The 9961-nt window shown below is 51.9% G+C and overlaps 1 protein-coding gene across 1 annotated transcript; it reads right to left on the bottom strand.

The window, feature by feature from the left end:
• Positions 1-3608: 3608 nt before the first annotated feature.
• On the bottom strand, positions 3609-9740 carry LOC148273462 (uncharacterized). Its single transcript, XM_088238685.1, has 2 exons — positions 9272-9740; positions 3609-8671 (listed from the first exon to the last, which is right to left on the bottom strand). The coding sequence occupies exons 1-2, from the start codon at positions 9738-9740 to the stop codon at positions 3609-3611; spliced, it is 5532 nt and encodes a 1843-aa protein (XP_088094811.1).
• Between the last annotated feature and the right edge of the window lie 221 nt (positions 9741-9961).

The raw sequence follows: 9961 nt of genomic DNA, 5'->3' as shown, positions 1-9961 counted from the left end.
AAAGGAGGGGATGGAAGGAGAAGCTTGAGTTAAATAGGTTTAGGGTGACCATTACAATGGGACATCGTACAACGGGCTATATTGAACAACTATGTTAAAATTGTACAGTGGGTTTTGCATGTTGGTTTGATTGGTATCCTAACAAAGAGATAGGTTTTGAAACCAGTAGACATAGAAAAAATCGGTATATGGTTGTATACAAATATTTAATAACATTTTTAGATATGTAATATAAATAACTTAATATTATTAATATATTTTCCAATCTCCTGATAAGAAATTTAAGTGTGTTTTAGTCAAACAGTTTTCAATTCAATAAATGACTCCGTTGTTCCGGGTGATTTCCGTAATATATTTAATAAGTTTGTGAACGCATTCCTGGAACAGTTATAAATAATCGGAAAGTTTTCTAAACAATAGAGAACTGCAGTTAAACTTCATATTTTGCAATTATTGTGTCTCATATAAAATATATGGGATCAAAGGGATGAAGCTTTTTCTTAGGGAGGAAATCAAGTTCAAAAGTGCAGTAAATATAGGTTTTAAATATTGTTTTGGGAAAATATAATGTATTGTGATGGTTTTATCTAACAATTTAAACTATCATTGTCATTTTCCTATCTGCGCCCAACGATGCTCCAATTACAGCATATCTCAATTATTTTTATACGATTTGTTTTTTACTTCAGGTGCCAGTATAGAAACTATATCACGTCAGGGTCACCATTTATGTAGGTGCTGATTAGCGAGTGATCTGCTGAAAAGATGAACGTGTATTGAGGATGAAGTAATTAAAAACAATGTCAAACACTAGAACACCATATATTCATCAGAAGGAATTTACTATAATCAATACTGAGAAGGGAGCCCCGTGGGCGTGGGGTCACGGAAATGATGCGTGGAAAATGCGACGATGTATCAAAAAATCTCTTGTATGAAGTTGTGTTTGCACCAACGTTGCCAACTGAAGAGCAGTTCAGTGCTAGCTACCGGACAGCATTTATTGTGATGCGTTCTGTCCTTCTCAAAACAATGAAATAGGCAATATAGAACCACATTTAAAACCTGTTTGGTCATCATGTTTACCTTGATAGGAATTGAACTAATGATCTCAATCAAGGCGAACGTGTCAAAAACCACACTCAGAAACGCACTTTTTTTTACTCGATTTCGTTTAATAAAGATTTTTATCTGAGCCCAGCTTTTGAGTCGAAACCACTTGATCAAAATTATAATTTTTATACACTGAGCTGTATTTTTGATCCACCAGGACCCTAAAAATTTTTTTTTTAAACTTGCTATTTTCAAAAAATGGTGGTTTTACATTAATTTTTATTTAAACGTGGGCAAAATGTTGAATGTAACGTAGTATGTCAAGTTGCCTCCTTAAACTAGCTAATAACAAGTTATAAGTCCGGTAAATGCCTATACTTTCAGATATTCTTATTTTAAATGTTCCCCATCTCATTTGTTATAAATAAATCTTAGTTGTTCACTGTTTTATGTTTATTGCACTACAACAGGTTAGGATCCCCAATTTTAGTGGTGAATTACAGTAACCTTCAGCCTTGAGAAAAACCATATTTTTATTTTTGTGTTCTCAGTGGGGATCGAACCCAGAACCTTCCGTGCGTGACTCAAGTGTCTTAACCACTACACACAGAAGCCGCCCGTTAATGATAACAACTCCTTTAGGGTTCAAATCCAGTCTTCTCTACAAACATTTAATCAAACTCAAAATATTTGTTGATTAAATCAACAGGTTCAAGAAATATATAAATTGAAAACGTTTTCAGGCTTTGTAAATGAAATAATTCAGTCAGATGAATTTCACACGCATCAATAAAATATTTTACTCTTCAACTGAACAAACATCAACACATGGAAGAGTTGAAGGAATATAGTACTGCACTCTCCTGATAAGAACAGGTTTCCCTTGTAAGGAGAACTCTGAAATTAACTTTGTTTTAAAAATATTCAAATGGTATATTAATTGATTTTTGAAAAATATTGTATTTTCAAACATAGGAAAAATGATGAATGTGTTGCACAGTGAGTAAAGTGATCACTTAAACCAGCCATCGTGACAGATCGTAACTCATCAAAATGCTTAAACTTCCAGATTACCCTTTTCTAAATGTTCTTCTTTTGTGATATTTTAGTTTCATTATTAACACGGTTAGTATATCAAAATGTATATTTTCAGACACCAGTTAAGCTTTGGTTTCCTAGAACAGCGGTACTGACACGTAGCGGCCGTCACGGGGCAGCAGATGACGTCATTGAAACATTGACTGTGTAAATCAATGGCGCTGGTTTATAGAACGTTGACTGTCAGCGTAACTTCAAAGCTTTGGTGCCACCATTCGCAGGATGGCCGTCACAGCGCAGCGCCAGCGGTGCAAACAGTCCTCGAACGGTTTTTCTTGAGTACCCAGCGGTATATATTTTTGCTGGTCAATGCTCTCAAATGAAAGCTAACGGGATGTGGACTAGTGAAATTGATAAAATATTTATTGATTTTGTAAGAAATCATGAAGTTTTCCTTAATGGAAGGGCAAAAACTATAAAAAAGTCCAGTTAAAACAAAACTTGTGGAGAAATATCGAAACAACGCTTGTTATATCAGGTATGTACTAAAATATAAATTACAATAAAGTTTGATTAAAATAATAAAGAAAATGTTTATAAACTACAAAAAAAACTAACAATTTTTTACTATTTTTATTTTCAATTTCACATCATTTATGATAATATTATTTCTACGTTATGGATTTCTCAGGAATCCTTAAATATTTTTAGGTTTTTTTATGAAAATAACCACACAGTACATTACAGATTATAAATCATATAAGTGTGATATAAAAGGAATATTCATGTAACGTACGCGTTACCACGATGAAAGTTTCGCCGGTTCGTCACCCGCGTCTGCCGCAGTCAAGCTTCCCGGCGTAAGTGGGAAGCCGCCCTCCCAGACAGAGCCAAAGACAAAGTCGGAAGGTAGGAGCACAGCTGCGCCGACCGCAAGTCAACCTCAATAGCCCTGAAAAGGACTTTCCACCCGGTCCAAGTGGTGCAGAGAGGCGAAGGCAGTCAGCAGGCAGAGCGGAGCGAAGAGCGAAGTGCAGGAAGGCGAACAGGACGGAGAACGGAATAAAACACGTGTGAACTGTTCAGAGTTAGGAACTCAACTGATTTAATATTTCCATTTGACCGCCTTATAAAGCGGTGCGCGTCGGGCTCCGTGAGTCGGCCATCCCACCCGCGCCGGCTGCCTCGGAGTGGTGGGGGTAATCTTTCCCCGCCACTCGCTACATGCCGCCGGCCGCAGGTGGCGTAAATACGGGCGCTCAATGCCCGTACGGGCCATTTCGTCGGCAGCCGCGACGCGCGCAACATGACATTTACATAATATATTTTTATACATTTTATTCATTTTAACCTAGCTATTTTTCCCCGGTAATACTGAGGCCAGGCTCGAAAGTGACCATTTTATCTTTATTGAGAGCCCAGCCATCAGTTCTATACATTTACCGGGGATCCTTTCTAATTATTGTATTATTTTAATTTATTCGATTTTACGCGTCCGGAACACTCCCCCCGTGCAGCTAGTCTGTACTATTTTCCTGCTGGGCGCGTTGTTCCTCTTCCTTCATTAGTACGGCGATCTTCACCGCTGGTCTGGTGTAGGTGCCGTTGGTGGTCCGCACCTCGACGACTCGTACTTGTCCGTCAGCTGCTGGTTCTGCACGGGTGACTCTGCCGCGAGGCCAAGAATTCCGCGGCAGATTTGGGTCCATGATGAGCGCGAGGTCCCCGACCTGTATTGGAGGCGCGGGCTCGCGCCATTTCTTCCTGTGCGCCAAGGTGGGAAGGTACTCCTTCAGCCATCGGCGCCAAAACATGTCGGCCATTTTCTGGGCGATCCTCCATTGCTTATGAAGGCAGGCCCCTTCTTCCTTTTTGTTATAATATGCCAGAGTTGGCTGTGTATTGGCTGACCCGAGCAAGAAGTGGTTCGGGGTCAGCGGTGCTTCGTCGTTGGGCTTGGTTGACACATGCGTGAGCGGGTGATTGTTCACGGTGTACTCTGCTTCAGCCAATATGGTTTTGAGGGTCTCCTCTCTTGGAGCCTGCTCGTTGAGGGTTGCGTGGAGGGCTCGTTTTACAGATCTCACGAGTCTTTCCCACGCTCCCCCCATATGAGGTGATGAGGGCGGAATGAATTTCCACTCAATTTTGCGAACTGTAAGTTCGGCGAGCATTCTGGGGTCCGCCAGGAGCTCGTCTACGGCCTGTTTCAGCTCTTTGTCCGCTCCCCTGAAGTTGGTAGCGTTGTCCGAGTATAACGCGTGTGGGCAGCCTCTGCGGGCGGCCATCCTTCTTATGGCCATTATGGCGGAGTCGCTTTCGAGGGACGACGCTAGCTCCAGGTGGATCGCGCGTGTGGTGAGGCAGGTGAACAGTGCCCCATAGCGCTTTTCTTTTCTTCGGCCGTTGGTGATCATCATCGGCCCGAAGAAGTCAAGCCCGCAGTGCGTGAACGGCGGCGTCCTGAAGGCCAGTCGGGCCTCAGGCAGTTGCCCCATCAGCGGGGGTTGGGGCCGGCTGCGCAGCATTTTACACAGCGGGCACCATCGTGTTATCTTCCTCACAGCCCCGCGGAGTCGCAGGATGAGGTAGCTGGCTCTCAGGTCGGCGATCGTCCTCTCGACTCCCGGGTGGCCACCCTTCCGGTGGCTGTGCGTGATCAGCAGCCGGGTGTATGGGCAGGTCCCGTCCATGATAGGCGGCGCGCTGCAGTCCTCTGCGAAGCTCTGTGCCGCTTGGATGCGCGTTCCCATCCGGATGACTCCCTCTTTGTCTAAGAAGGGTGCCGCTGCATGGAGGCGGCTGTGCGGCGGGATAGGCGCCTTTCGTCTCAGGAGCTCCAGCTCTTCTCCGAAAGCCGTCTCCTGGGACCGCTTCAGCAGCATGATTTCTGCGGCCCGTGTTTCTGAGGCGTGAAGTTCAAAGGTCCCCCCTGGGGACGGTAGGGACTCGTGGCGGCGGCATCGTGCGATGAATCGCAGCACCCATGCCGTCGCCCTGACGAGTCGGGTCCACGACGAGAAGCGCTGCACCTGGGGTAGGGCCTCCGTCCGTCTGATGTGGCCCACGAAGTGGCGGGGTTGTTTCCGCTCCAGCGTCTTCTCGTCCGGTTGTTGTAGTAACTTCTTCTCTTTCGGCCAGTCGGCTTCCCCTTTTCTCAGGAAGCCGGGGCCTCCGAACCATAGTCCCGACCTCGCAAGGTCGGGTGGGCCCTTGTCGCGGGTCCCTATGTCGGCTGGGTTGTCCTTGGTGGGGACCCATTTCCAGTCCCGTACGTCTGTGAGCTCGTCAATCTCGCCCAGCCTGTTTGCGACGAACGTGCTGTACCGCAGTGGGTCGGTTCGCAGCCAACACAGGACCGTGCTCGAGTCCGTCCAGAACACGGTTTGGGTGATGAGAGCTCGACTCTCTTTTTTTATGGTGGCGGCCATCCTTGCCGCTAGTAGCGCTGCCTGGAGTTCTAGTCTAGGCACTGACAGAGGCTTTAGGGGGGCCACCTTGCACTTCGCCATTGCGAAACTTGTGGTGTCGGCCCCCACAAAGTATGCCACTGTGCAGCATGCCTGCTCTGACGCGTCGCAGAACACGTGCAGTGTCACGGGTTCTTTCTGCCCTTGCAGCGAGCATCTCGGTATTGTACAGCCGTTCGCTGCCAGCAGGTCGCGCCATTCCAACCACTTTTCGGCGTGGTCCGGTTGCAGCGGTTGGTCCCAACCTGTGTTTGTCCTCCAGATGGCTTGCAGCAATATCTTCGCCCGTATCGTGAGGCACGCAATGAAGCCTACTGGGTCGAAGATACTCATGGCGGCGCTCAACATGCCGCGCTTGGTGGGTCGCTCCGGGATGGCTGCACTTTCGGCTCCGTGCCGAAATATAAATAGGTCGCTCTTGGGATCCCATACGATCCCGAGGACCCGCTCCGTCATTACTTCTTCCCCTATGGTGACTGCTGTATTGGCCCGGTCGTCGGCCTTTACTTCTTCCAGGACATCTGGTTTGTTTGAAGCCCACCCGGTGAGCCGGAACCCGCCATTGCCGAGTACGAGGGTAACATCTCGTACCAGGCTTGCAGCTGTTTCTTCGCTGTCTGTGGCGTCTAGGTAGTCATCCATGTACATATTGTGCTCGATCGCCTCTGCTGCGGCGGGAAATTCTTTCGCGTGTGCTCGTGCGACTGTGTTTCGCACGAATTGCGCGCTGCTGGGTGAGCACTTCGCTCCAAACATCATGGACGCGAAGACAAACGTGTCGGGCTCCTGCCCGTCCTGCGTCCGCCATAAGAACCGCTGCGATTGCTGGTCGGCTTCCCGGATTCTTATCCGCAGGAACATCTCCCGTATGTCGGCCGCGATGGCTACTCGTCCCTCTCTGAAGCGGATCACGTTTCCGAGGAGGGATGAAAGCAGGTCAGGTCCCGTCAGTAGATGGTCGTTCAACGCCGTCCTCTGGAACTGGGCGGCGGCGTCGAACACGACCCTTATCTTGCCAGGCTTGTTGGGGTTTGTCACCGCGAAGTGGGGCAGGTACCATTTGCGCGAATGGTGGGCGTCTACCTCCTCGCGGCTTAGTTTGACGGCGTATCCCTTTTCAATGTAGTCCGCCATCTTGGCGCGATATGCGATCGCCAGTATCGGATCCTTCCGTAGTTTATTTTCCAGGGAGTGCAGCCGCTTCATGGCTGCTTGCCGGTTGCAGGGCAAAGAATCCCCGTCTTTCGCCCACAGTAAACCGGTCTCCCATCGTCCGGATGGTAGTTGTGTGGTTGAGCTGCTCATGAGCTCCGCCGCTCGCACATCTGCGGCGCGGCAACGTTCCAGGGTGGTTACACCTAGCGAGTCAACGGCGAAGCTCTTCTTTACCAGTTCCGCTAAGTCCCTTTCACCCTGGCCGTCTGGGGGTAATTCAAAGGCGGGGTGCACAGCCCCGCCGTAGGTGACGGCTCCTAGGGCCGTCTCGATGGTTAGCCGCCCGTCCTCTTGTAGGACTGGCGGGCCTGTAGATACCATTAGGGTGGCGTAATCAAGACCGATTAACATCTTCGGCTTGATGCCTGGCCCGTGTGTCTTGGTGCTCTTTCGGTTGCGGTGCGGCAGATCCATGACCCGCACCGTCTGTGCCTGGACACCAAATTCTTTGTTTCCTTTAACGAGGATTACGGATACACGCTGTGATTGTAGCGTGTCCGTGTTCCCACTGGCACCGATGAGTCTCAACTCCTCGCAGGCCCCGGTGGCGCCCACTGCACGGGCGACATCCTCCTCGAGGAGAGTTACCGATGAACCCTCGTCTAGTAGTGCGTGGATCTCCATTGACCCACGCGGGCCCTTCAAGGTTACTGGCACTACCTTGAAGGTCACTGGGACTTCCGTTCGCCTTGTCAATAAGACTTGCTCGTTCGGCGTACTGTCCACTCTCTCGCGGTGTAGCGACCGATGATGCCGCCCGTGGCACTCGTCGCACTTCGCCGCTTCACAGGTGGTCGTTTTGTGTCCCGGTTCCAGGCATCCGTAGCACACGAACTTGGCACGCACAATTGTCCACCTCTCCTCTACCGTTTTCCGGAGAAACTTCCGGCATTGTCCGAATGCGTGTCCACTCATGTCGCAGAACAGGCATTTTTTGTCCTGAGTGAGAAACACGTGCCTTTCTTGGGTACGCCTTTTCTCCACTCGGGCGGGTTCCGTGCTGATCCCGATGCAACCCGCATTCGGTATTGCACCGGTCAGTCTCGCTAGCCACAGTGCCAGATCCCTGGGGGTAGCTTTCCTCACGGTATCCGCTCGTGACATAATCCACATCATCCTCTCGACTCGTGGCAGCTTCTGAGTCATCTCGGACAGAAGCTTCGGGGAGGAGAGGTGGCTTCCATCGAGGCCCTCTACGGTCGATACGACGTTTCTTATCGCGACCGCGTAGTCCGTCAGGGCCTCCAGGGATGCGTTGTCGGCCAGTTTAGGGAGTTTTCTTATCCGCTCCAGTACTCTGTCCACGACGATCTCCGGGTGTCCAAAGGCGGCCTCTAACATCTTCACAATGTCCGGCACATTTCGGGGATCTACCAGCAAAGACGACACTGTGGCCTTGGCCCGTCCTGTGAGGGCTCGTTGCAGACGGAGAATGTTCTCCGCGTTTGTAAGGGAGCACATCTGTGTCGATTGATCAAATTGCGCCTTAAATATTCGCCATTCTAGCGGGTCGCCGGAGAATTGCGGTAGATCCCTAGCGCCGGTTTGCCTCGCCATGAACGTGTGCCACTCCGGCGGCTGTCTGTATTTCGTCACAGGCTCGCCGGTGGCACCCGGCGGCATGTATTCCGTGGGTAGCCCCTCTTGTACCCACGCGCTCACCGGGTCACGAAACTCGTAGCCCCCCAGTGGTATAGTACGTGCCGCTACGGGCTCGCCTGGCCCGGCGGCGTAGCGTACGTCGGCGTCCTCCCTTCGGCTGTGTGCGGGTGGCGCCTCATTGTCCCGATGCCGCTCATTGTAGCGGCCTTGTAAATGTGCGTTTGTCGCTCCGGCGTAGGCCGGCTCAGCGGCGTAGCGTGTGTTGGCGGGCTCCTTCATCCTGGAGTCCGTCTCTGCGACCGGGTGCCTCCGTGGCACCCCGTCTCTCACCCGGCCGCTGTCGTAGTGGCTCGGCGGAAATGTGTACGCCGCTCCGGTGTCCTCCGGATCAGCGGCGTAGCGTGTGTTGGCGGCCTCCTTCGTCCTGGAGTCCGCCTCTGCGACCGGGTGCCTCCGTGGCACCCCGTCTCTCACCCGGCCGCTGTCGTAGTGGCTCGGCGGAAGTGTGTACGCCGCTCCGGTATCCTCCGGATCAGCGGCGTAGCGTGCGGTGGCGGCCTCCCTTGCTCTGAAGGCTGCTTCCGTGTCGGCGACAGGGCGCTTCCATGCGGCCCCGTCTCTCACCCGGCCGCTGTCGTAGTGGCTCGGTGGATGGATGTACGCCGCTCCGGTGTCCTCCGGATCAGCGGCGTAGCGTGTGGTGTGGCGTGCGGCGGCGGCCTCCCTTGTGCTGAAGGCTGCTTCCGCGTCGGTGACAGGGCGCTTCCAAGCGGCCCCGTCTCTCGCCCGGCTGCTGTCGTAGTGGCTCGGCTGCTGGATGTACGCCGCTCCGGTATCCTCCGGATCAGCGGCGTAGCGTGCGGCGTGGCGTGCGGCGGCAGCCTCCCTCGTACTGAGGGCTGCGTCGGTCCTAGACGCGTCTGACGTCAGCGGCAGCGGCTTGTGAGCCGGTTCCGACGTCCCGTGCGATGTGAGGTCCCTCTCGATGGTGGGCGTGAGGGGGGTTGCCATGTCTCGTCTGGCGTCCTCTCTCGCGTTGGCGGCCTTCAGCGCGGCGATGATCTCGTTGAGGCTGCTCACCTGCCTCTCGTGATGTGCCTCGCGTTCCTCCATCTGTCGGCGAAATGTCGCCGATGAGATGGACCGCTCCGAGGGTGCGGATTCCTCGTCCGAGTCCTTTTGTTCCTCCAGAAGTCCTTGATGAGGCTCCTCCTGGCAGTCGTGTGAAGGCCCTGGCTGGGGCTCCTCCTGATGTGCTCGTACAGACCCCGGTTGGGGCTCCTGAAGCTCCTCTTCGTGCTCCGTGCCGGCGTCTCGACGCGTTCCCGAACGCGTCGACACAGGCGATCTGTTGACCGGCATGCTGTAGGTGTGTTGTAGACTGGAGACCACTGGCGACGATCCTTAGCTCCGAAGGACCAAATGTAACGTACGCGTTACCACGATGAAAGTTTCGCCGGTTCGTCACCCGCGTCTGCCGCAGTCAAGCTTCCCGGCGTAAGTGGGAAGCCGCCCTCCCAGACAGAGCCAAAGACAAAGTCGGAAGGTAGGAGCACAGCTGCGCCGACCGCAAGTCAACCTCA

Source organism: Micrasema longulum, unplaced genomic scaffold (genome assembly GCF_059751315.1).
Source record: "Micrasema longulum isolate JH-2025_06_02 unplaced genomic scaffold, ASM5975131v1 h1tg001942l, whole genome shotgun sequence".
Lineage (NCBI taxonomy): Eukaryota > Metazoa > Arthropoda > Insecta > Trichoptera > Brachycentridae > Micrasema > Micrasema longulum.
This window is presented reverse-complemented; position numbering and strand designations above follow the sequence as displayed.